The following is a 25754-nucleotide window of genomic DNA, read 5'->3' as shown; positions in this document are numbered from 1 at the left end:
GAGGATAGGAAAGGCAGCAGAACACAACAGACACTAGTATGGCAATATGTAAATCAATGGATGTGTAACTGATGTGATTCTGCAACCTGTATATGGGGTAAAAATGGGAGCTCATAACCCACTTGAATCAAAGTGTGAAATATATCAAGAACTATGTAATGTTTTGAACAGCCAACAATAAAAAATTAAAAAAAAAAGTAATGGAGGTGATTTACCATTACATCTAGACTGAATAGAAAGAATGGAGGCCAAGAAGTGCTCAATAAAGAAAAAAAAAAGAAGTAGTGATTAAATTTCTGATGAACATGGGCACAGAGCAGAAATTAGGAAGCTAGGCCAAAGGTTAAAATAAGAAAGTAGAATCTACCCTAGCTTATCATCAGTAAGAAATGAGAGGACAGATCCAATAGAATCTGAGGAATTTGGCAGAAGTGGATGTGGAGATCAAAGTAGACCAACTATAACCTTATTGTCTGACGGCATCACTACTAAACAGCTAAAACTCAGACCAGGAAAATCTAGTTTGGGATTCATACTTAGGTAGCCAGTGGATTGGATAGAAATGTCCTGAAGGAGTTGAGCCTTAGCATTGGAGTGTGAGTGAGTGAAGGATATCCATGTGGAACACACAGATTACAGCTTGTAGCAGATCATGGTTATGGGTGAGAATAATATAGCAAAGACCGGAATACCAATGCTATGGCTTCGATAAGTGTCCCCCAAGGGTCTACCTGTTAAAGCTTGGTCTCCAGGGTGGTACTAATGGGAGGTGGGAGAACTTTTAGGAGGTGGGGCCTAGTTGGAGGAATTAAGTCACTGGGGGTGTGTGTCTTTGAGGGGGATTGTGGAACCCTGGTTTCTTCCTCTTTACTTACTGGATGATTAGCTGGGCGGTTTTGCTCTACCATGTACTCCAACTGTGGTTTGCTGCCTCATTAGTTGCCCAAAGCAATGTGCCACTTGATTTTAGGCTAGACCCTCTGAACTGTGAGCCAAAATAAATGTTTTTTTGAGGCAGGTCTTATAATGTTGCTGAGGCTGGACCCAAATTCCTGGGCTCAAGTGATCCTCCCACCTCAGCCAAGTATCTGTGACTTCAGGTATGCATCACCATGCCTTGTTACCTTTTCTCTTTATAATAGATATAATTATCTTTGGTATTTTGTCAGAGTGATAAAGGTTGACTAATACAACCAAGGACATGTAGGTTAGGGGTAGGGACAAGAGTCAGAAAAAGGAGTGGTCTTAAAGGGGTGGAAATTGAGATAAGAGTGTTTCCAGGAGGGCATCAAAGGAAAAAAAAATGAATAAAGATGTGTTTCAAGTTTTGTGTTGGATTTTTCTAGTAAGGGGCCTATAAACTATTGGCTACATTTCCACATTTCATGGAATAGAGTGACCCCAGCTATTAGAGGTGTTCCAAAGACCATAGTAAAAGTCCATAAGGCCTTTGTCTTCTACCCTGCCTCTTCCGGAGGGAGAAAGAATATCTGTCAAGCCTTCTTCCTGAGCAACATATGTTTTCTTTAACATTCTCTCCTTGCAACCCCAGCACACTGGCTAGCTGCCCTAAGCCACTGGGATACATGGGATAGGTTGACATGCTTAAGAACCACTCTTCTAAGAGATGTCCAGAAAGAATGTTGTATTTGAGGATAATGCCAAAATTCCAGCTCTCTGATCTGTAAACTTTTCAGAAACCACTTATCTTTTGTGCTTGCTCTCTAATCAAGAACATATGAGACCAGAGTTCAAAGAATTATTATTTCCTGGTAATACTAAATCAATACTAAATATAGAACATAATCCTATTGGGCTTAAGGATCAGGAACATTTGAAAATAAGCCTTTGTGTTAAATTGTCTAGCTAATTCCTGAAATGAAAATGATAGCAATTCACATGACTACTGCAGTTCTAAGTTACAAAAAGAGTTCTCTAATGAAGTCATCCTACTTTGTTGCTCTTCCTTCAAGATTTAATTATCAAACCTATGAAGAATCAATAGAACAAAACATGATCAAAGGTTGGGTTACTGGTTAAACATTTAAATGTTTTTGTAATGTTATACATCTGATTTGTCCTTTTCAAAATAGTTTCATTAAGTTACAAATATTAATTAGCACAAGTGTGATTTGAGAATTGGGAAAAAACAATTTTCATGTGACATTATTCACCCTTGACTACATTCAATTTATTCTTTATTTAGAAACTTCCATGCTGGCTGACCAGCATAATTGAGTATCCATGTTATTTTTATAAGTAATTTCAGACATATAAGCAACTGTTGCTTGAAATTGCTACATGAGAAAAAAAAAATCCTAGTAAATGAGCCAAAAGCATCAAATCAATTTTTCAGGTTAGTCTTAGAATTTATTCATGCAAGGCCCATACAAGTAGTTGAAAAGCAGAAAGTTCAAATGAATTTTTTCTTTTTTCCCAGAATTGGCCAGCTGTTATACAAGGCCATAATTGTGGGGATAAGAGCCATCACATGACAAATAAAGATCATAGAAGTTCTGCAACAAAATAGTACATGACCCCTTCAAGTGGACTGAACTGAGCCATAGGTGACCCTGGACACAGAGAAACTGGTTCACCTGGCATCAGTGGGCAGTGATGAGCAATCTCTTGTTTTTCAGAAATTAAGAGGAAGGGAAATGATTGCCTGACGACTCATGTTTATCATACATATGAAACCTAACCTTTTGATTGAATTTATTTTACAGATGAAGGATAGTGCTTGGTTTCCCAAAGATAGCTCATACATCACTTTGAAATGGTCTATATGGGTTCCACAATAAAATCAAAACCCTATGGAGTGTGTATGTTAAAAAAGGCACCATACCTCTTTTCATTAAGAAGCACTCTTCTGAGGCGGAGGAGCAGGCAAGCTTAATCCCCGTGGATGAACTGTTGACTTGGTACAAATTTTGTGGATGGTAATTCTTATCAAAAATTAATTGTATACACACTTGATTTATCAGCTCCACTTCTAGAAATTTAGCCTAAGAAATTACTTGCATAAGAACACAGGGTCGTATGTGAGAACTAGACAGGCATATGCTGAAACACCACAGAGTTGGTGCTGCTAAAAAGAATGAGAAATCTGGATGTACTAGCACCTTGTAATGTGTTCAAGTAAAAAAGACAAGGTATACAACTTAATAGCATGATCCTATTAATGTGAAAGAACTGGGAAGTAGGCTTGTGAAAAAGGGGGGAATATTTTCACATTTTGCTTTTATACCTTTGTGTATTTTTATATATATTTTTAGTTGTAGATGGACACAATACCTTTATTTTATTTGTTTGCTTTTATGTGGTGCCAGGGATTGAACCCAATGCCTCCCACATGGTAGGCAAATGCTCTACCACTGAGCCACATCCCTGGCCCACCTTTGTGTATTTTTTATTTTGTGCAATGGCCATATATTAGTTTTTTTTTAATTGAGGTAAAATTCATAAAAGATAAAATACAATCTCTTAAAAGTGTATAATTCATGGATTTTAGTATACTCTCAACATTGTACAACCATTGACAACTAATTCCAGACATTTTACCATGCCCAAAGAAATCCTGTTAACAATTATTCCTCATTCCTCCATCTCTGTAGCCCCAGGTAACCACAAATCTTCCTTCTGTCTCTGTGGATTTGTTTCTCTGGAAATTTCTCATAAGTGGAATATCATATGTGATCTTTTGTGTCTGGCTTCTTAGCATTTCTTCAAGGTTCATTCATATTGTGGCATTCATCAGTAATTCATCCCATTTTATGGCTATATACTACTTTTATAAATAAAAACCTGCATATAGTTCTGAGATTAAAAAATACTCAGAAACAACTTTCTCTTATGTACAGATCACTTTATAAAAATTTAAAGACAAAATCTCTACATCCAGTATCCATATTATAGCACAGTCTGTTTCTGTCTCATCACTCTTTAACACTTTCTTAAATATCTTATCTTTGTGGTCCCATTTAAATGGTTACTCCCTCAAACAGCATTTTTGTTTCCATGTATGTCTCTTTAGCAGAATACTTTCATTCACACAGTGGACCTAGTTAGCTCTTTACCCAGATGCCTTTTATTTTCCCTGTCTCCTAACCACCATCATAAAAAAACAAAAAAACAAAACAAAAAAAACCACAGCCATAGGAGAGGTATGGGCAAAAACACACTCTAGAAGTTTGTGGACCAGCTGTCTTTTGACAAGAACCCAGGTCTGATTGATTGACTTTAGCACATTGACCATATGCAGAAATGTCTCATTTCCAAATGTCATCAATAAGTTACAGTCATTAGTACTTTATAATTTTCATCTTCTGAATAAAAATCAAGAATACATTTTTGCCTTACATTCTCAATGTCCAAATACTTCAGTATCTGGACAAGGCTGTTATATAACATCAGTTGATATACAAAGCAGTACTTTGCCTCCATAATGGAAGACTCTAATACATAAATATAAGAGGGAATGTAAGTAGACTGGCCATTTGCTGGCCATAAAAACAAAACAATAAATAAGCTCTCAACAGTTTCAGTTAACTTAAGAAAATCACATAACACCCCATCTCCGTATTTTTATTATGGTAATTAAAATGTGACTTAATAATGATTTTAAATGTACAGACACATGCATGTGCCAGGTGCTACTAGGTAGCATTTGCAGTAAAACCTGCCATCCTGTTTCAGCATTAATCAGAACCTGTTACTTGATTTTTCCCCTCCTCTGATTAAGAAAGCAGGTTAGGAATTATGTATGGAATGAGCATATTCCACTAATTAAAACTCTGATTTCTACCTGGACATGACCAATCTCAATACAGGAGTACTGTACTAGCAGCATGATGCCCATAGTAATGGGAGTAAATGTAAGCCTATGAGGTAGAGTCCCTTATGACAAGGGTATTAATCCTTCACTCCTGCAACCTGTCACATAAATTATACTAGGAGTTTTGGTGTGTTTATTTTCAAAATCATCTTCTAATTAGGTTCCAGTATTTTAAGTACTAAGTATCTGAAAGTCTAAAACTGTTGATCCTTGAAATGTACTAGAAGAACCAAAATGTAATGCAATTGTATTGTGCTTAAAAAATTGCTGTTTCTCTCTCTCTTGGAGAAAACCTTTAGATTGTGAATTTGAATTAACTTTTTTTCTTCCCATACTTTTCTTTCCCCTACAATAGTTTTTTTGAGGCAGGTGTTCTCTCTCTCTCTCTCTCTCTCTCTCATAGTGCAGGGGACTGAACTGAGGGTCTTGAGCATGCTAAGTGCTGTACCACTGGTCTACATCCCTAACCCCTCTGACATTTCACCTTAAAATTAAGCAATACTAAAACGAACACAGTATTATACCTGGTGTCAAATAAACTTCATTATATGTTTCACAAAAAAAGACATACAAATATGAAAGTCATAACTCATTTATTGAATGAATAGTATATGCAAGAATACCAATAAAAGGAAACTAATACTACAAACTACAATTTTGAAAATAAAGCCAATATAACAGGAACAAAATATACATAACATGAGAGGAATGTTTGATTTTTGACCCATGATGCATTCCTTATCTTTACAATTAACCTAAATGTCTTTCAGAACAAAACTATACCTTGGTCTAACTTTAGTGCTTTTTAAAAAAGCAACAACACTCTAGAACACTTTTTCTTTTGCTTTGAGACATTTGAGATTCACACATTTGTTCAAGTACATAGATTCTGATTCAATAGTAGATCTACAGATCTCTTAATATCTTGAGTAGCATGTACTTCTGAGCATTTACTATCTGAAAGTCTAAAATTGTTGATCCTTGAAATGAAATTTATTTCAGTTGAGGGTTTTAATAAATTGAGATGAAAGTAAAATTCACCCCCCACCCACCTCCCCCCAGGAACAAAGAGCTCTTATTAAAGTATAGAAACTCAAGTCTATCTTTCTACTCTAAAGAACATTTCTTACTAACATTTCTGGTAAGGCAATAAATGCTCCAGAATAATCTTCAATATACGCTTGCAAAGATTACACTGTTTAATATCAATAACAAAAATAAAACAAAAAAAAAAGAAAAAAGGAAAGAAAGAAAAAGATGCTTCAAAATTTCAGGCTAAAATATGCATAAAAGACAGTAATGGCAGTATTTTTGGAAATGATGTAAATGTCATATACTTATCAAATAATGTCATGCTTATTAAAACTACAGTTAAAGACTTAAGAGATGTACAGTAAATACACTGCTGAGGTCCATTTATCTAAATATTAATACCACAATGGAATTACTACCCAGAAGATGATGATGCTACTTGGGAACATAAGTACTGTACAATTTTTACATTGTAAGGCACTTTTACTCAGCATGTGATGAAAACACGGATAGAGAATCAAAATATTGGAGGTTTACAACCCAAGGTGATTTTTCATGTGACTGCAATTTACATTTCAATTTTAATGAAAGATTATTTAGCCAATCACACCACAGTGAGAAAAACAGGTAGTCAGCCACTTATCTAGCCAACCAAAAGGTAAAGTGCTATTCTGGTTGCTAGTGGCAGAGAAAGGGCTGAAGAAACCCATACAAAGTCATACATTTTACTACATAACAAATCCATCAAGTGACAGCTATAGTATTTGAAGTCCTTTATATAATTATTGACTGGCCATGATTACCCCTGGCACCTTCCATTTTTCCTAAAAAAAAACATCATTACAGTAGTTGTCCAAAAATGAAGGAGCTCTGTTTCTCCGTGGGTAAGTTCTATGGCACACAATGTAAAAATGATCTAGACACAGTGATTTAAAGATTTTAAAAATAATGGTTTTTCAAGCCGTTGTAAGGAAATAAAGTACAGATCCTTTGGGAAAAGTCACATAGCTTGGTAAACAACATTTAGATCTGTCCTTGCACTTCAAGTCATGATGAACTTTGAAAATTAATCACATACACATGATGACAGATTAAGAGCAAAAAGAGAAAACATGGAGGGCAATCCACTACTAAAGCTAGTTTCCTTCTAAAAATAACAATAAAGATGGTTAAAATAAAGCACGCATAGAGTCCCTTGATTTAAGGAAATGTGTAAATACACACTTGACAAACATCTTAAGGGACTAGCAGTTTAAAAATTCAGTCATTAAGCACAGTGTAATTTTCCACCTGTTACATTTTTAAATCTATCAGCTGCAGAATATCTCAATGTATAGTCAAGTTAGCATGTTGTTTCTTATTTGCAAATCTGCTTTACTGTGGTAGGTTAACTAATAATTCAGAAATCAGAATCCTACCCTTGGTATTGAGGTGCTATGGTAATATCAGGCAGACCACAACTAAAGTTTTTTTGTTGTTGTTTTGTTTTTGGTTTTGCCATAAAGAAACATATAAATGTGCTTCAGCAGAGAAGTGGAAGAAAATATCACTAGCTGGAAATGCCAGTGTAAAAATCCTTTCTAAAAAGCTGGGTGGGTTCTTAGGCTTTCATCAACAATTGTGATGATGAATAAAACAATACTGAGCCCTGCCAGAAAAAGAGCAGGGCCCCAAAGCCTATTTAATAGATAACAAAAGCAATGACTGAAAACATTACAAATATTAAATAAAGTTTCTAAAATAGTGGTCACAAAATTAAAAATAAATACTGTTTTCTGCAAAGACTGTTTTTTACTCCTACAACACACGAGACCTCCTTACATACTTTGGGCCAATATGTGAAGTGTTCACACAACAGGGCACTTGGGAGGAATGGGTTTCAGACATGGTGTCTAAAGTCCTTAGCGAGTAGTAACCCCTTAATCAGAAAGAGGTTTAATTTGCTGTTGCCAAATATTAGTTTAAACATGAAAGGATTCAATCATTTTGCCAGAAGCTCTTTGTATGACATGGAAAGAGAAGCAGTGTATTGTCGAGAGAATTTTGGCATAAGCACTGGAGCTCATAGCTTATAATCACCAGTTGCCCGAGTCCATGCTGGTCAGTGAGAACAACGTTAACAGGAACCAAATGAAAAGCTTCAGCACACTTCTTGGAAGAGATTTTTAGCATGTGCTGTCAAAGCCAAGAGAAAAAGAAGGTTCTCTTCATTTCTAGCCTCCATTACTTGAGTGTGAAAAAAAAATCCACAAATTACCATGTGTTGCCACCAGCGGCATGTTTGCATTGTAAAGTAAAATTTGCTTATAGTTTCCCTTGAGCATGAATCCACTAAACAAACTTAAACACTCTAAACAGTAGAACTTTGTTCAGTCCAGAAATATAGCTTACTTCATTTCAATGTCTGCTTTAACTGTTGACACTACACACAGGGTTAATAGTGTTTCAATTGCTTCCCAGAAACTGCAAACTACAGCTACGTAATACCAACATGTCAAACTCGCCGTCTAGTGAAGGCTCATAAAACAAACAAGATGTTTTTAGGCAGTTCAATGAAAGATCTAAGAGTTGGGCAGTAAAAAGTTACAAACCCTTTTTAATTTTAGAAAACAGTGAAAAAAGAATAGTAGTTATGGATGTCTTATTCATTCCCAGTTTTCTAACTCTGTCCCATGAACCTGTTTAAAAGATGATAAAAATATGTAAAATATGATGCTTGAGGGGAATACAATCAACATAATGTTATTGAGGAGTGAGAATATCTTACTAATTTGACATTATAACTACATTTATTGATAAAGTAGATAGCTTGTTTTTATGGTTACAAAATTGGCTAGTTAAAAAAAAGAAAAACAACAACTATGCAAGCCTACACAATCCTCAGCATTCCAGTAACATGCTCTTAACTAAACATAATAGGATTAAAATATCTTACTGCATACCATTACTTGTGTATTTATTTATCAAGTGTGTATTGTATCCTGACAACAGATCCCATATAATTAACATTCATACCTAGTTTCCATTAAGTTGCTGCTGAGTTAGTTGTTGCTGATCAATTTCTACTTTTCCCCGGCTTTTACTCTCTCGTTCCTCATCTTCTTCATCTCTCTCATCATTTCCACTATGATTTTTACAATACAGTCTACAATGAGAAAAAACAAAAATTTCAAAATTTGTTGTCATTTTCAATGAGAATACACTCATATCGTATTTAGCAGATAAAGTCTGAGCACATATAAAATATGAGTTTCCTCATTCCAATTAAAAATACCCTATCATTGTTTACAGGTCCATTTCTATCTGCAAGGTAGGAAAACACAGTATTATTGACATAACACATTTATCTCAAAACCTCTAGTTTATGATGACAGTTATCATAAGGCAATTCCTCATTCTGGACAATCAGATTAAAAGCAAGGTGTTTGGCCAACTTAAAAATACACCTTTTGGGTATATATAAGGAATAATCAAATTCTATGAATTTGTTTCATATCCATAATTTGCAGTCACATATCAAGAAATATATTCTATATGAACTGATACTTTCTGCTCACATCTAATGAAACAATTTTTCTCAAAATCTTCAAATGTCTTTTCATCACTGGTGTCCTAGCCTATACTAGAATACCTTCATGAATCATCCAACAGTTTTCCTGCATTGAATTAGGCTATGTCTCTCTCATTCTAGTCTGGTCCCTCCAACTTCTTTTTGTCTCACAACATTGACTTTTCTGGACAGAATCAGACCAGCCTGCTTATCAACTTCATCACACTGTGATTATACTGTTTTATTTGGTTCTCTCACCCTATATTTTATATTAAATGGGAAGAATGTCTAAGGGTTTGATTAGCTTTAGGTTTAACTTTTGTTTTTCAGTCAAGTCACTTTTTAGGTGATCCTGCATACTGCAGGAGGCATGTAATTTCAAACCTTCTGCTATTAGTGATGCTGATGCTTGATCATTTGGTTAAGGTGGTGGTGATGACCAGATTTCTCCACTGAAAATCTTTTGAGTGATTCTTTGGTATCATGCTGTTTCAACAACCTTTTACTTGGATATAATATGCTATGTATTTGAAATTTATTTTATTTTCTTAAATATATATATATTTTAATTATTGATAGTCCTTTATTTTATTTATTTATATGTGGTGCTGAGAATCCAGTGCATCACACATGCCAGGCAAATATGTTACCACTGTGCCACAGCCCTAGCCCCTTAAAATTGATTATTTATTTATTTATTTATTTATTTATTTTGCAGTGCTGGGGATTGAACCCAGGCCCTCATGTACACTAGGTAAGCCCTCTATCACTGAGCTACATAGATCCCCAACCTGAAATTCATTTAAGTTTTTAATAAAAATAGCAATATAAATGATTTTGTAGAATCAGAGAAAGGTGGGCTGATTTGAGCTCAGTTTTAGGTGAATTACACACAATATGATAATGGAACAATGGTTAGAAAATGTTTACTAGATGCCCTCTTGTGGTCAATAATGGATAAAAGATTATATAGAAATTCACATGTCAAATAGATGATCTAAAGTAGGTCTAATATTTGAGTAGAATAAAAGCCAAGAGTAGGGTGTAGGGTTGGGAGTACAATATTAACAAATTACTTCAATCCAGTTTTTCTCATTTTTGAGTCTTAAAACATTTTCAATAACTTTCAAAGAGCTATGGAGAATTTTTACTCTTCAAATGATGCACATTGGAAACTACGTCTTGTATTTCACAAGTTCAAATGTCAAGAGTTAGATTCCTTATATAGTATCCCTATGAAGCATCTTGCCTAAATTATAACCTGAATCATATTAAGCCTTTGAACCAGCTTATTGTTTACACAAAATATGGAGGGAAAGGTTGAATAAATAAGTTAAAGACAACAAGAAATAGCAAGCAGACATTTACAATGTGGGACTTTCACAGGATAACTTATTAGGGTTCTTCAAGAAGATAGAAAAAATGTGAGTAGTTAGGGGTAGCTCTATTTTAAGATAGATTTAGCAGACAGGTCAAATGCAGTGGATGGACCTTGATGTATTGAATAGTTGAGCAAATCAAATCTAAAAAGACACTTGCGAGACAAGTAGGGAAATGTGGAAATGGACTGGGTATGAGAAAATACTAATAAGGAATTGTTCATTTTATAATATGTGATAATGGAACACTGATTTTGTAAGATATACCCGTATTTGTAAGAGATGCATACTAAAGTATGTAGAGATAAGAACAAGAGAGCTGGAATTCTGCTTTAACATACTTCAAGAAAAAAACAATAGATGAAACAACTGTGGTAATAACTTGGTAACTGCTGATAGAGAAAATTGTCATACCATTCTATTTTGGTGTACATTTGAAAAATCTTTTGAATAGAAAGGTTTCATCTAAAATTAACAAGTCCCTTGTTGTCAGAAAATTTTTGATCTTTTTATGGAATGATTTTCCATTTGCAGAATATTTTCCATAGTTGCTTAAGTGTCTTTTACCAGTCTAGGCACCAAGGTCACAGGTGTCAGTTGGTCAAACAAGATCCCTGCTGTCACAGAACTCACTATTTTATGGTGGGAAACTGACATTTTAAAAAATTCATATTAAATTATTTTAAAGACAATGAAGGCAACAAACATACTCCTCCCTTGCCTTTTTAATATGAATATATTGTCAGAATCCAGAAAGGGTTGGTAAAGGAAGGAAAGCCATATTTAAAAGATAAGGAAGCCACTTTATACAGAAATATCCCTCTGCATTCCTTCCTATTTGCCCATTCCTCTCTCCTCAAACTACTTGCATATAGATTCTCATTTGAACTGAAAGGTCTCTGTCTGTAATCCATGTTGAAAGCAGATTGGAGAAACATTTTTTAAATTTTATTTTTTAATTGTGGTTGGACACATTTATTTGGGTACATTTATTTTATTTATTTTTAAGTGGTGCTGATGATCAAACCCAGGGCCCCACACATGCTAGGTGAGTACACTATTGCTGAGCCACAACCCCAGCCCAAGAAACATATTTTAATGTGAAAAAGAAAGAGCATTTCAAATCACTATGGATCTTTGTGCAAATAATTTTGCTTAGAAATGGTCACTGAAATAAGGTATTCTTTTTCTTTTTAAATATTTATTTTGTAGTTGTACACAATGCCTTTATTTATTTATTTATTTTTATGTAGTGCTGAGGATTGAACTCAGGGCCTCACACATGCTAGGTAAGCGCTCTACCACTGAGCCACACCCCCAGTACTAAAACAAGGTTTTCTAATAGTCAAAAAGTGGAAAAGAAGAAAGGAAGAGAAGAGAAGAGAAAAGAAGGGAAAAGAAAAGACCTCTAAATATCCAAAAATGGAAACAATGAAACTAACTGACATATCCACAGGATAGAATACTATGTAACCATTAAAATACATATAAAACTGTTTAATGTCACAGAAAAAAGTCTCAGTATAGTAATTGGAAAACAGATCATGAATCAGTATATATAAGAATCTTTTTTATAAATATACACATTTACACAATCACACAAACATCAAGAAGAAAATATTCCAAAAAATTTAAAAATTGTTAGCTCTGGGTAGTAGAATTAATTAACTCGTTTTTCTTATCTAATTCTCTACTTTGTCCAAAATGAAAATAGGTAATTATAATAAAAATAGCTAAATAAAATAAAAATGTAAATGCAGTAATTCTTCACATACTAGATTTTATTTTTTTTTAATTTTTTTAATATTTATTTTTTAGTTCTCGGCGGACACAACATCTTTGTTTTTATGTGGTGCTGAGGATCGAACCTGGGCCACACGCATGCCAGGCGAGCGCGCTACCACTTGAGCCACAACCCCAGCCCCCACATACTAGATTTTAGATGTATAAAACGGGCTTGTTCTTTTAAAATGTTAATGGCTGCCAGGCACAGTGGCACATGTCTGTAATCCCAGTGGCTTAAGAGGCTGAGGCAGGAGGATCACAAGGTCAAAGCGAGCCTTGGCAATTTAGTGAGACCCTGTCTCAAAATTCAAAATGAATAGGGTAGGGGATGTGGCTCAGTGGTTAAGCGCCCCCTGGGTTCAATCCTGGGTACTGAAAAATAAAAAATGGCTACTTAAATAACAGTACACAGTTAATCATAAACCATAGAATCAGACAATGGGAAATGTAAAACTGTCTCTTCTCCTCCATCCCTTTGCAATTAATGGTAGATAGTAACCATTAATTTTGCTGAATGTATTCTAGAGATCTTCCTGTGCGTACAAAAATACATACACACATATGTGGAAGGATGTTCTAAGGATGAATAAGCAGAAAGATGATAGATACGTAACCTGGGTCCCTGATGACACTGACAAACTGCTCCCCAACATCTAGACTTCTTTCCTCTGCCCACCTGAGGTAAGAAACAACTACCTTGTTGAAGCTGATATTTTTTCCCATTACATAAAGTAAACTTAATCATTACAAGTAGAAAATTATATCACACTTATTCTTCTAAATAAAATTGTCAAAAATTTTGGATTTGGTTTAAAATTATATTAAATAATAGATAATAATTATATTAAATAATAGATTGATTTGGTGAAAATAGATAATTTTCAATGCTATTCTGTCAAGAAGCATAATATATTTTGTCTGAGTCCTTTTTTCTTTATAGATGGAAAAGGTTAAGCTGGGTGCAGTGGTGCACACCTGTGATCTCAGTTACTTAGGCAGTGGAGGCAGGAGGATGGCAAGTTCCAGGCCACACTGGGCAATTTAGGGAGATCCTGTCTCAAAATACAAAAGCTCAGTGGTAGAGTGCCTGCCTAGCATGCATGAGGTCCTGGGTTCAATTCCCAGTAGTGAAAAAAAAAAAAAAGAAGGAAAAGATTCACCTTTAATTTGTGTCTATGGATGATGAACATTTTTCTTTTGCATTTTCTAACTGGAACTGTTTTTTTAAAGTCATTTCATATTGTGCAGCCTTATTAATTTTAATAAGTTCAGAATTAATTCCTTTGGATTTTCTTGATATACATCAATAATTGACACTGATCATTTTATTTATTATACATTTTTTAAGATATTTATTTTTAGTTGTAGTTGGACACAAAACCTTTATTTCACTTATTTATTTTTATGTAGTGCTGAGGATCGAACCTAGGGTCATGCACGTGCGAGGCGAGCACACTACTGCTAAGCCACAACCCCAGACCATTTATTATACATTTTTCTTTTTTGCATGCTAGGGACCAAACCCAGAGCCTCTTAAATGCTAGGCAAATACTCTACCACTGAGCTACACCTCCAGCCCCTTTTTCCTTTGTTGTTACATTAGCTTAACCCTTGAGAAGAATGTTGAAAGTAATGGTGGTAGTTGATTCCTTTGTCTTCCTCCTAATCTCAATAAAAGTGCATTTAGTTTGGGTGCTGTGGCACATGCCTGTAATCCCAGTGGCTCAGGAGGCTGAGACAGGAAGATTGCAAGTTCAAAGCCAGCCTCAGCAAAAAGCAAGGTGCTAAGCAACTCAGTGAGACCCTGTCTCTAAATAAAATACAAAATAGGACTGGGGATGTGGCTCAGTAGTTGGGTGCCCCTGAGTTCAATCCCTGGTACCTCCCCCCAAAAAAAGAAAAAAAAAGTGCATTTAGTCTAATGGTTCTGTTAGAGATGAACATAAGAATCACATGAAAAGTCATAAAATACAGGGTTTGTGCCTCAACACAGACCTAATGAACTTAAATCTCTGTGGGGTGGGGCCTAAGCATCGATCCCCATCCACCTCAGGTGATTCTGAGGATCACCCCTGGATAAAGACCATTGCTCCTTATTTCAATTCTAAATTATTTGCTATTTTCTCCTACTCACCCTATTAAGATTCCTAGCTTACCAAGAGCACTCTTTTTATGTTACTTTAAAATTCAAAACATTGGGCTGGGCACAGTGGTGCATGCCTGTAATCCGAGCAGCTTGGGAGGCTGAAGCAGGAGGATCATGAGTTCAAAGCCAGTGTCAGCAACTTAGTGAGGCCCTGAGGAACTCAGCAAGAGTTTTCTCTAAATAAAATTAAAAAAAAAAAACAAACGCTGGGGATGTGGCTCATTGGTTACGTACGCCCCTGGGTTTAATACCTAGTACCAAAATAAAATCATAAATTGATATTGAATGTTATAAAATGTCTTTTCACCATCTATTGGGAAGGTACAGGATTTTTTTTACCCTTAGTTATAATAGATTACATTAACATATGTCCTAATTTTGAACATCTTTTAAATTTGTAGATAGAGCTGCACTCAATTTACTAATATTTTATTTAGATTTTTGTATATATATTTATAAAAGTAAGACTGGTCTCCAGTTTGTTCTTTTAATGTATCTTTGTTAGGTCAGGTCTGGTATCACAGTTAAGCATGCTTTATAGAATGAGCCAAGAAATTTCCCATCTCTTGTTTGTGTTAGTTCTTTTCAAATAACATTGATATTATCTGTTTCTTAAAGGCTTGATGGAACTCCTTTGAAAATACTTATGCCCTAACAAAATTTGGTCAATTTTATAATATGGCATCAGCAACTTACGAAGGCAACCCAAATGATCTGATGACTGCTTGAGTAAACTGCTTTTTACACATAATACCAGACCCTGAAGTTATTGGTTTACTGCATATTAGGCACGTGAGAATACAGAAGTGCTTTACAACTCTCAAAGGCAAATTAAATTTCAGGTATCCCTATCAAATTATTCTACATTTGATTAAACAAATGAAATCATTATAGATGCCACTAACCCACAGTGGAAGATTCATAAAAAAAGTAAGTGATATTGCAGTCCCAAATCTCCAAATCCTACTTTTCTTCCCTTGCTATGCTGGGGACTGAACTCAGGGTCTTATACATGCTATTTCACTGAGCTACACCCCAACACCATATTCATTCATCATTTTTCCAAGACAATCTTTTGACTTCTATCTTCAACAATATCCTAGTCAAAGTTACCAACAATTATCACCTGGATCATCAGCCATAGCCTTCTAACTCATCTCCCCATCTCTCCTTGGCTCCTTTCCCACCCGAAAGTCTTGCACACTTGCTTTTCTCTCTGCCTAGAATGCCTCCCCATCTTCACCTTTATCCTTATCTCAGCGCAAGTGCTGATTCCTTCAGAAAATTCTTAAACATTCCCTACTACAGACTATATTAGCTCTCCTGTCATATGTTCTCATAGCACTTTGTAACTTTAGAGTGCTTATGTAGTTTGTAATTGTTTATTTATTGTCTGGTCATGTAAAAATAGGGTGCTCCCAATTAACTGACTGTATCCTTTAAAAGGACGCAGTCTGTGTCTGTCTTGATCATTATTGTATACCCAGCTCCTAGCACAATGCTTGGCACAGAGTAAGCATGGATGAATGAATAAATGCTAATTCAGGGATATATAGTCACAGGAAAGTGCCAATTGCAATTCTCATTCCCTATATAATAGGCTCAATATTCTATATTTGACTAAATGCCACCAAAGAGGTAACTGGTAACCTACTTAAGTGCAGTTACTTACTGACATGTTTAGGAAAATGGACAAATGTTGCTTTCTTACTTGTAAATTCCTCGTGACATATTTTCAATGTATTTAGCTTTGTCTTGTACTCCACAGTGGTAATGGTAGGTCTTAACACAGGCTTTTATTTCACATCCAATAGTAGCACCAGGCTGACTACAAAGTGTACATTTCTGTTTAAAAGAAAGAGAAAGAATGATCGTAAGCAGAATTCCAAAGTTTAGGCAATCTTATTTATTCTATTTTAGTCATATTTCAGCCAACTATTCCAGTTTATAAAGAAAACAGCAGCAATATTCTATCAGAAAAGAGAGTACACTGTACTTATAATACATAATTAAAATAATGTTACAGCCAGGTGCAATGGTGCACACTTCTAGTCTCTGCTATGCAGGAGACTGAGGTGGGAGGATCACTTGAGCCCCAGGAGACCCTGTCTCAAACAAACAAACAAAAAAAAGAATAATATGTGGCAACTTAAACCTTCTAATTAAGTCATGCCCTGATGTTTATGTTATTTAACAATTAAAAACTTCCAGCTTGTCAGAAAAACTATACCAACTATGGGAGAACTGACATCTCCCATGTGTCTTATGACAATCCTTGATACCAAACACAAAAAGATGATATATTTCAGTGGTCTGACTTCTCTTCCTCCTTGAGATCAGATCCTTTCCTATTTTAATTGGGGGAAGAATGAGGAAACAGGAAAGCATCCCTTCAGAGAGAGATCATCACCAAGTAGACAAAAGGGCAGAAATTAAGGGGCTGAAATCTTTTCAAAACTCCTGACTTTGGCCTTGATCAGCCTCACCTAAAGAATGTTCTGAGATTGAAAGTGCCTGTTGCAAAAAGAATTTCATAGTCAAATAAGTTTGAGAAACAGTGGGTTAAGCAGATCACTTTATTGCAGAACTTCTCACAGCCTTTTCTCCAGGAAGGGGTAAATAGTAGATAGTTTTCAAATTTACTGAACTCTAGATGCCTTTTTACTTTCAGAGCAAGTAAGGAGGTATCCTGATGGACTAATTTCCTTTGGAGCACACATGGGAGAGAGATACCAATTTAGTATTTACCCTAACCTTCAACAGTACAGAAGAAAACAGTAAGTGAATTGAACGGTTGTCCTATTCACTTATTTGGATTTTTTAATGACACGACATTGCTGCATGATTTTCCCTTATTTCTTTTTAGTACTGTGAGTTCTCTTTATTACTAAACTGAACTGAATCTAAATGGAACAGATAACAACAATCTTCATACCTCAAAAGAAACTCCACAAAGAAAGGGTCAATTCTAATAGAGTAAGACAAAGATGATAATTGTCTGAAACCATTACATGAAAGAATGAAGGGTACCTTCACAGTAGAGGGATCAGATTTACCACCTGAAACCAAGAGTCAATCATTATGACCTATCTGATATGATAGGTAGGATGTGGATGATCTCACCCCCCAAAAAAGATGAAAATGAATCTAATCAAGCTTTACATGCATCTCCCACTTTAAATGGAAATATGGAGGTTAGAGAGACAAATAGCATCATGAAAAGCAAACACATAAAATAGTAGGACATTCTAAAGGACAATTAATTCATTTTCTTCAAGTCAGTAGCATACAAGAAAAATCCAAAACAACAGAGAGAGGGAGGAGAGGCTGCTGTACATTATGTAAAGGATATGTAAAAAACAAATGTAGAGCTGGGCATGGTGATGCACACCTGTAATCCCAGTTAACTCATAAGGCTGAGGCAGGAGGATAACAAGTTCAAGGCCAGCCTCCACAACTTAAGTGAGATCCTGCCTCAAAGCAAACAAACAAACAAACAAATAAATAAATAAGGGCCGGGGATGTAATGCTCAATGACAGAGCATCCCTAGGTTTATTCCCCAGTATTGCAAAAACAATAACAAAATGAAATGACAAGAACAAAATGTAAAGCATGGACTTCCTTTGAAACCCAATTCACATAAATCAACCTTACAGCCAGTTTGGAGACAGGTAGGGAAATATAAGTATGAAGTGGGTATTAAGTAACACCAAGGAATTAGCTGTTATATAGAAGGTGTAACAATATTGTTGTTAGGTAAGAAACTGTCCAGTGAAGAGATTTATACTGCACTAGACAGAGGTGAAATGATATGAAATCTGAGTTTTGATTTAAAATACTTCAAGCAACAAGAATTAAAGGCATAGTGAAATGAGTACCACAAATCCTTGATAAATGATGAATTAAGGTGATGGATGTGTTACTAGTCTTTGTAATTTTGATGTCTGAAAAATTTTCAAAACAAAAAATCATCATTAAGTCATTTCTAGAGATAACTGCTATCTTAAAAGACTTTGTATTCCACTGACATTCCACTTGCATAAGCTTTAAAGGAGTAAGTGATCAATAAAGATGCCAATATTTGTCAAAGTTCCTTATTAGTAATTCAGCATGTTTAAAAATAGACTAGCCAGGAGCAGTGGCACACGCCTAAAATACTAGAAGCTCAGGAGGCTGAGGCAGGAGAATCGTGAGTTCAAAAGCCAGCCTCAGCAAATTAGTGAGGCTCTAAAGAAACTTAGTGAGACCTTATCTGTAAATAAAATATAAAAAAGGGCTGGGGAGGGTTGGGGTTGTGGCTCAGTGGTAGAGCGCTCACCTAGCATGTGCAAGGCCCTGGGTTCGATCCTTAGCACCACATTAAAAAATAAATAAATAAAATAAAGATATCGTGTCCAACTACAACTAAAAAAAAATTTTTTTTTTAAAAAGGAGGCTGGGGATGTGGCTCAGTGGTCCTGGGTTCAATCAATAGTACTGTCCTCCGCCCCCCAAAAAAACCCTTGAGACTAAAGTACATTTTATAAAGGAAGCTTTAAAGCTACCATAAACATTTTAAGAGACATAACTGTTTATGTGTACATTAAACAGAAGCCCTAAAAATCTTTTCCTTTCTTTAAAAAGAAAAGAAAATCTGGGTGTGGTGGCACATGCCTGTAACCCCAGTGGCTCAGGGGGCTGAGACAGGAGGATCACAAGTTCAAAGCCAGCCTCAGCAAAAAAGTGAGTCTCTAAGCAACTCAGTGAGACCCTGTCTCAAAATAAAATATAAAAATGGGGCTAGGGATGTGGCTCAGTGATCAAGTGCCCCTGAATTCAATCCTTGGTACCAAAAGAAAAAAAAGAAAAGAAAAAGTATTAACAACATGGGTAAGTTTTCAATGCTATATTCAACTTATGGAATTTTTCATTAAGCAAAATTATACAATATAACAGTTTAAACTTAATAAAGTGGGTTACATTCATATTTTCATTTATTTTATTAAAGAGCACTCAAATACCCTGAAATGTAAACCTAATCCATGTAAATCTTTGAAGAAATGAAGTTACATAGAAAGAGTAAGTTTCAGTAACATCAGCATTTTTTATTATGTTACAAATAAAGTCAAATATATACTGTGCTTTGACATATGAACTGCTTTATATTAAATTTCTTGATGACTGGTAAATTTGAGGTGTGTTCTTAATTTAAAGCAGAGTCAAGAATAATGTTGCATAACACAAATATAAAAATCACAGACCATTCTTTTTCCTCGCTTAATCTCCTGAAGTACAGTTTTAATATCAAAATCTCCAAATTCTGCTCTTGATGTTGTTGTGAGCTGGACTGTGCCAGAAGAAAACAACTAGAGAAGAAAAATGCAAGAATATTACCATTCAGAATCCTTATAACAAAGAGATTAGATAATAATAAATATGCTGCATTAATTTCCAGTGAAAAGATATTTTTCCATAATAATCAAATAACAACAAATATTTTAAATATATTCATATATTTGATTAAAATTTAACCCAAAATAAAGACTGAAAAAAACTTAAGATTGCCACTGTGGAGACAAGATTAAATACCCTGCTTCAAACAATGAAGATTTCAACAATATCACCCTGTTGTCTCAACCTTTTTACATTTCCAGGTTTTTCTTCCCCATGAACCAGTGATGCTTTATTTAGCACTGGAGGGGCACATTTTCTGGGGGAAAACATCCCATTTCCACAGTTTTAAGAAATAGTTTAAGTTGACAAATTTCAGAGATACAGATCAAATCACCTGGTTTTTTGTTGTTGTTGTTGTTGTTGTTGTTTGTTTGTTTGTTTTGTAAAAAAGACATGTGTGGGATCTATTCCACAGGGGTCCAAGGTACATTTATTTGGAAAAAGCTTCCCACGTAAATCTGATATGCACTTTAGTCAAGAACTTCTGATATAAATAATATAACTTTAAAAGAACTAATCATATAATGGGATGAATAATTCAATACAACTGAACACATTTAGGTGTTCTGTAAGTCAGGCCTGGATCTAAGGATGTAAAGATAAAAATTTGTCCTCACCTTATTCTTATCTTTGAGGCATTGAAAAATTTATTAGGAAAGACAGACTCATAAATAATAACTGCAATATAGTGTATTAAGTAAAACAACAGCAGTAGTTATTATAGTGGAAAACGTGTTTATATAAATTAAATTCTTACAGTTGTGAAATAATTATGGATTATCTTGCATATAACTATAATTAGCATACTTCAAATTCTAGTAAAACATAAAAGCTATTTTTTAAAAATCTAAAGTTTATTAAGATTTGAGATTATAAGATATTACTATTCATTACTCTAGAACATGAATACTAGAGGTAAATATGCCATGTTTGGTTATTAGCTAAATTATTTTCACAAAAGCTTGGGCTTAAATTAGGCACATAAAAAGAACCTTACTTACCATGCACTTATAATGTGCAGCTGCTTTCTTGGCATTAAATATATGCAGTTTTCCTCTTGCTTCATTTTCTTCCTCTCCTACATGACAAAATCCACATTTGGGCCTGGTGTCACTAGGGCTGCTTCTGTGTGGAGACCTATCTCTCTGCAAATATAAAAGAAAAAAAAAACACACTTCAGAAATGCTATCAGTATTTCAAGCTTATTTAACATTTCAAATGATAAACCTTAACTACAGAAAAAGTTTAAATGAAATATTCATTGTGCAACAAAAAGTAAAAATCCAATAGTTTTTCACTTACATAGGAACTACTTTCCATTTCATCTGTTCCGTGGGAAGATGTGGACCTTGTATCTTCTGACAGCCCTTTAAAATTAGTTTTTCTTGGTCTTCCTTTGCGACTTTTCTTTTTACTTTTTGGGGATGAGGGCTCCAGTTCATGTTCATTAAAACTTTCTTCTAAATCAGCTGCTTAAAAATGAACAAAAGCTTTATATGGACCAGTCTTAAAATGAGCATTAGTTTGCAGGTTCTGAGGACACAAACTTTTCCTTAGACTGAAATTGTATTCAGAAATGAGGAGAAATGATTTATAATATATTCAATATAGCAACCTACTGTTTCGGACAAATTTAACAAAATAATCAAATACAACATATAGTTTTATGATAATCACTATAACCTTATTTATTTCCTTTCAATCTGTATTCTGCAAAAAAATGAGCCACAACCCTAGCCCCAAGTTTTATGATCTTGATGGTATGGCTTTTAAATACTTTTACATCCATTTTAATAAAAGTTCAGTTTCTTAGGCACACTGACTTCATTTCGAGAGCTTATTAGCTATATGTAACTACTTGCAAAAGTATTACAGAGCACAAATTTGGACTATTTTTGTCACTACAGAAAAGTTCTATTGAACAGCACTGTTCTAGCTTTTCAACCACATGAAAACTGAATGAACAAATTCAGCAAGGAAGTTATCTACAATTGAACTAACTGATCAAGTAATTAAATGAATATTAAGTACAAAAGAAATTTCTGACTAGGTATGTTGCAAGTTGATTATGTATACTTTAATGGATTAAACAAAATTTATGTAGAAATTTTAGAACTGCATTTCCCAGCAATTTTAATTAAAAGAATTTCTACCACTAATAGATGTTTCATTCAGCTATTCACTACAAATATTTTATTAAGGACCTTCTGTATATAAAATAATGCATTTAGTGTTCAAGAAGGTATAAGAACTAAATGTTAATTCATCTTAAGATCAAACTATACCCCATCCCAACTGCCACTTGCTAAAATAATTTTTCCTTATCATTCCGTCTAAGGAACCTCCTTTCTGATCCCCCAGGCCTGGGTCACTCCTTTCTCTCTTGCCTTGCTATGTTTCAACATCTTTTTCTCTACCAGATTTAATATTTGAATTTATTTATTGAAATGTTTATTATCTATCTCTCCCACTGGAGTGACAATTCCTTGGACACAGGGGTTTGTTCCTCTTATTCTTTGATGTAGAATGGTTAGTGCTAATGTGTTCAATAAATGTTATATGAATAAAAAACAAAAAGATCAAACTATGTAAGTTTTAGGTACAGCCTTCTAATTCCTGTATTGAATCTTCCTTTACCATGTTACTGGTTATTATTCTACAGAGTATTATTAGTACATTGAGAATAATAATATTCTCAATGAGAAAGCATATCTGCTCCTACTCTCCAGATGCTGTTCAATACTCTAAAGGATTTTTGGCTTTTAGAAATAAAAGCATATTCATTATAATAAATGGGCAATTCAATTATTATATATATAAAAGCTCAAGGAAAATATAAGTGTTTGCAAGACTGTTAATAAAAATTTACGTGAATACAAATTTATATAACCATGATTGGATTAGAGGAAGTCAAGGGGTAGAGGTTCAAGTTATTGGACAGTGTTTAATAGGGAACAAATTCATGCAAATAACTTCCTGTGAACACAGACAGAAAATTCAACTTAAAATGATTTCTGACCTTAACACTATATCAAATCATATCAGAGCATATTGCCTATTTAAATATTCAAATTAAACAATTTATAAACAGTTCTATTAAAATTACTTACACTTGCCAAAAATTAAAATTCTTAAAATGAAAAATCATAACCAAATGTTCCAATCATTCAAATATATTTGTGTGTATGTATATAAAACATTTCAGTCATGTGCATATATACATATGTATACATACAACATATTCAGTTGTCTGTTATAAAAATGAACATCACTAATACCACAATATTGTATTATTAAACATCTATAAATAAACTAAGAACTGATTCTTTTATCAGGCCAATATGACTAGTTTTTCACATGGCATATTTCTCGTAAACATGCAATATTCAGCAAAAAAAAATTTACGGGACTTTCTAAGAGCAATACTAAAATCACAAAGGATTCATACACTTAACTACATTAGACTTTCAAATTTCTGGGGAGTAAAAAGAAGTGGTAAATTAAAAGGCAAACAATAAACTGGAACGGTGTCTCCTGTATCTGTGACAAAGGATAAATATCCTTATGACACAATAAACTCATATATGATTAAGACCCCAATGGAATAATGGATCAAGGAGCTGATGAAAAAATTTACAGAGCATAGGAAGTTAATAAACATACTTTAAAAATATGTAACTTCTCTAGAATCAAAACACAAATTAAATGATACATCATTTTTATCTATCAATACAGCAGACTTCAAAATTATAAAATTATAAGATTACAATGAACCAAAAATGTGTTAGAAATGAAAATATATAAGTCCCTTTTAAATGGAGAGAATAGATCATGCTTCTAGATGAACGATAAGTATCAACATTAGAAATCAGTTCTTGCTAACCTAATTTAATGAAATTCCAATAAAATAGATCTTAAAGTTGATTTCTGGAAAAGTAAATAGGTAAGAACACAGAAGAATATCCTTAAAAAGAGTTATTTAAAAATATACTATAGGGGCTGGGGATGTGGCTCAAGCGGTAGTGCGCTCGCCTGGCATGCGTGCGGCCCAGGATCCATCCTCAGCACCATATACAAACAAAGATGTGTGTCCGCCAAAAACTAAAAAATAAATATTAAAATTCTCTTTCCTCTCTCTCTCTTTCTTAAAAAAATAAAAATAAAATTATACTGTAAAGCAACAGCACTTGAAAATACTAGCACGAGAATAGACAGAGGAAGAAAACAGAAAGTTTCAAAACAGGCCAATGTGTATAGGGAGATCTGAGAATATGATAATAATGGTGGTATTTCAGATGGGGGGGAAGACATGATAAAAAAATTGCTTACCCATTTTTTAAAAAAATGAGATTCTTTTCCTCATACAATATGAAAAAGTACAGATGTATTGAAATATAATCATAAAATAAACTATAAATGTAAAGAGAGAAAAATAGAGAATTCTTGTTCATAAATTTTAGGTTGGGACACCTTAGTAGCCATAAGGGAAAAGATTGAGAGATGGGACTAAAAATTAGCAACTTTCGTATAGCAAAAGGCACCATAAACTAAATTAAAAGACAAATTGTGCTGAGGGTGTAGCTCAGTGGTATAGCACTTGCCTAGCATACATGAGGCCCTAGGTTCAATCCCAAACATGGGGAAAAAACAAGTAAATTGGTAATCATTTGCTTATAGTGATGGAGAATTAACACCTAGATTATAGAGAGTGCCTTCTATTTTATTCTATTCTCACATCCACTGAGCTACATCCCCAGTCCTTTTTCATTTGAGACAGGGTCCACTAAAATTGCCAAGGCTGGCCTCAAACTTGCAATCCTCCTGCCTCAGCCTTCCTAATTACTGTGATTAGAGGACAGTGCCACTACGCTCAACTATATAATTCAATTTTAAAAAGACAATCCCAAGGGCTGGGGTTGTGGCTCAATGGTAGAGCGCTTGCCTAGCATGTGTGAGGCAGTGGGTTTGATTCTCAGCACTGTGTATAAATAAAATAAAATAAATAAGCCATTAACAACTAAAAAAAGAAAAAGTTAAAAAAAAGACAACCCCAAGAGGAAAATGTACAAAGGACAGAAACACGCCATTCACAGAAAAAATAATGACTAAAAACTTATGTACAGAAGCCCAACCTTACTAGTGATAACAGAAATGAAAATTAAATGAGATTATCAGGTTGGCAAAAACTAAAGATTGATATTATCCAGCCAGGTATATGGCATTAGACACTGCTGATGGGAACATAAACTGGGTAAATGGTTTTAGAATCAATGTGACCATATCTATTTCAATGTTAAAAGCACAACCTTTGACCTGGCCACCCCATTTCTAGGACTATCCCACAGTCACTTATATTAAGTACATAAGTGTATTTGTACAAGGTAGATTGTTACAGTATTATTTGTAATCATGAAAAAGTAGACAGCCTATTTTTATTAACAGACAAATCTACAAATAAAATATGGTTCCACTTATTCTATGGAATATGACTATCAAAAAGAATGAGGTAGGGCCAGGCACAGTGGTGTGTGCCTATAATCCCAGCAGCTTGGGAGGCTGAGGCAGAAGGATTGCAAGCTCAAAGCCAGCCTTAG

The 25754-nt window shown here is 34.4% G+C and overlaps 1 protein-coding gene across 4 annotated transcripts in view; it reads right to left on the bottom strand.

The window, feature by feature from the left end:
- Window positions 1-5410: 5410 nt before the first annotated feature.
- Phf6 (PHD finger protein 6) overlaps window positions 5411-25754 on the bottom strand; it is a 54122-nt gene continuing 33778 nt past the window's right edge. Inside the window, exons 6-11 of one of the 4 annotated variants that reach the window (XM_027947004.2) lie at window positions 21463-21632; window positions 21162-21305; window positions 19968-20072; window positions 16438-16571; window positions 8882-9011; window positions 5411-8544 (exon numbers count right to left, since the gene is read on the bottom strand). In XM_027947004.2, the coding sequence (XP_027802805.1) occupies window positions 8882-9011; window positions 16438-16571; window positions 19968-20072; window positions 21162-21305; window positions 21463-21632 (683 nt within the window). In that variant the 3' untranslated portion in view covers window positions 5411-8544. Of the gene's footprint in view, window positions 9012-16437; window positions 16572-19967; window positions 20073-21161; window positions 21306-21462; window positions 21633-25754 lie in introns of all 4 variants that reach the window. The other 3 variants (XM_071606332.1, XM_071606333.1, XM_071606334.1) reach the window with 3 other exon arrangements.

Source organism: Marmota flaviventris, chromosome X (genome assembly GCF_047511675.1).
Source record: "Marmota flaviventris isolate mMarFla1 chromosome X, mMarFla1.hap1, whole genome shotgun sequence".
NCBI classification, from domain to species: domain Eukaryota; kingdom Metazoa; phylum Chordata; class Mammalia; order Rodentia; family Sciuridae; genus Marmota; species Marmota flaviventris.
The sequence above is the reverse complement of the archived record's forward strand: the minus strand, read 5'-3'. Positions and strand labels throughout refer to the sequence as shown.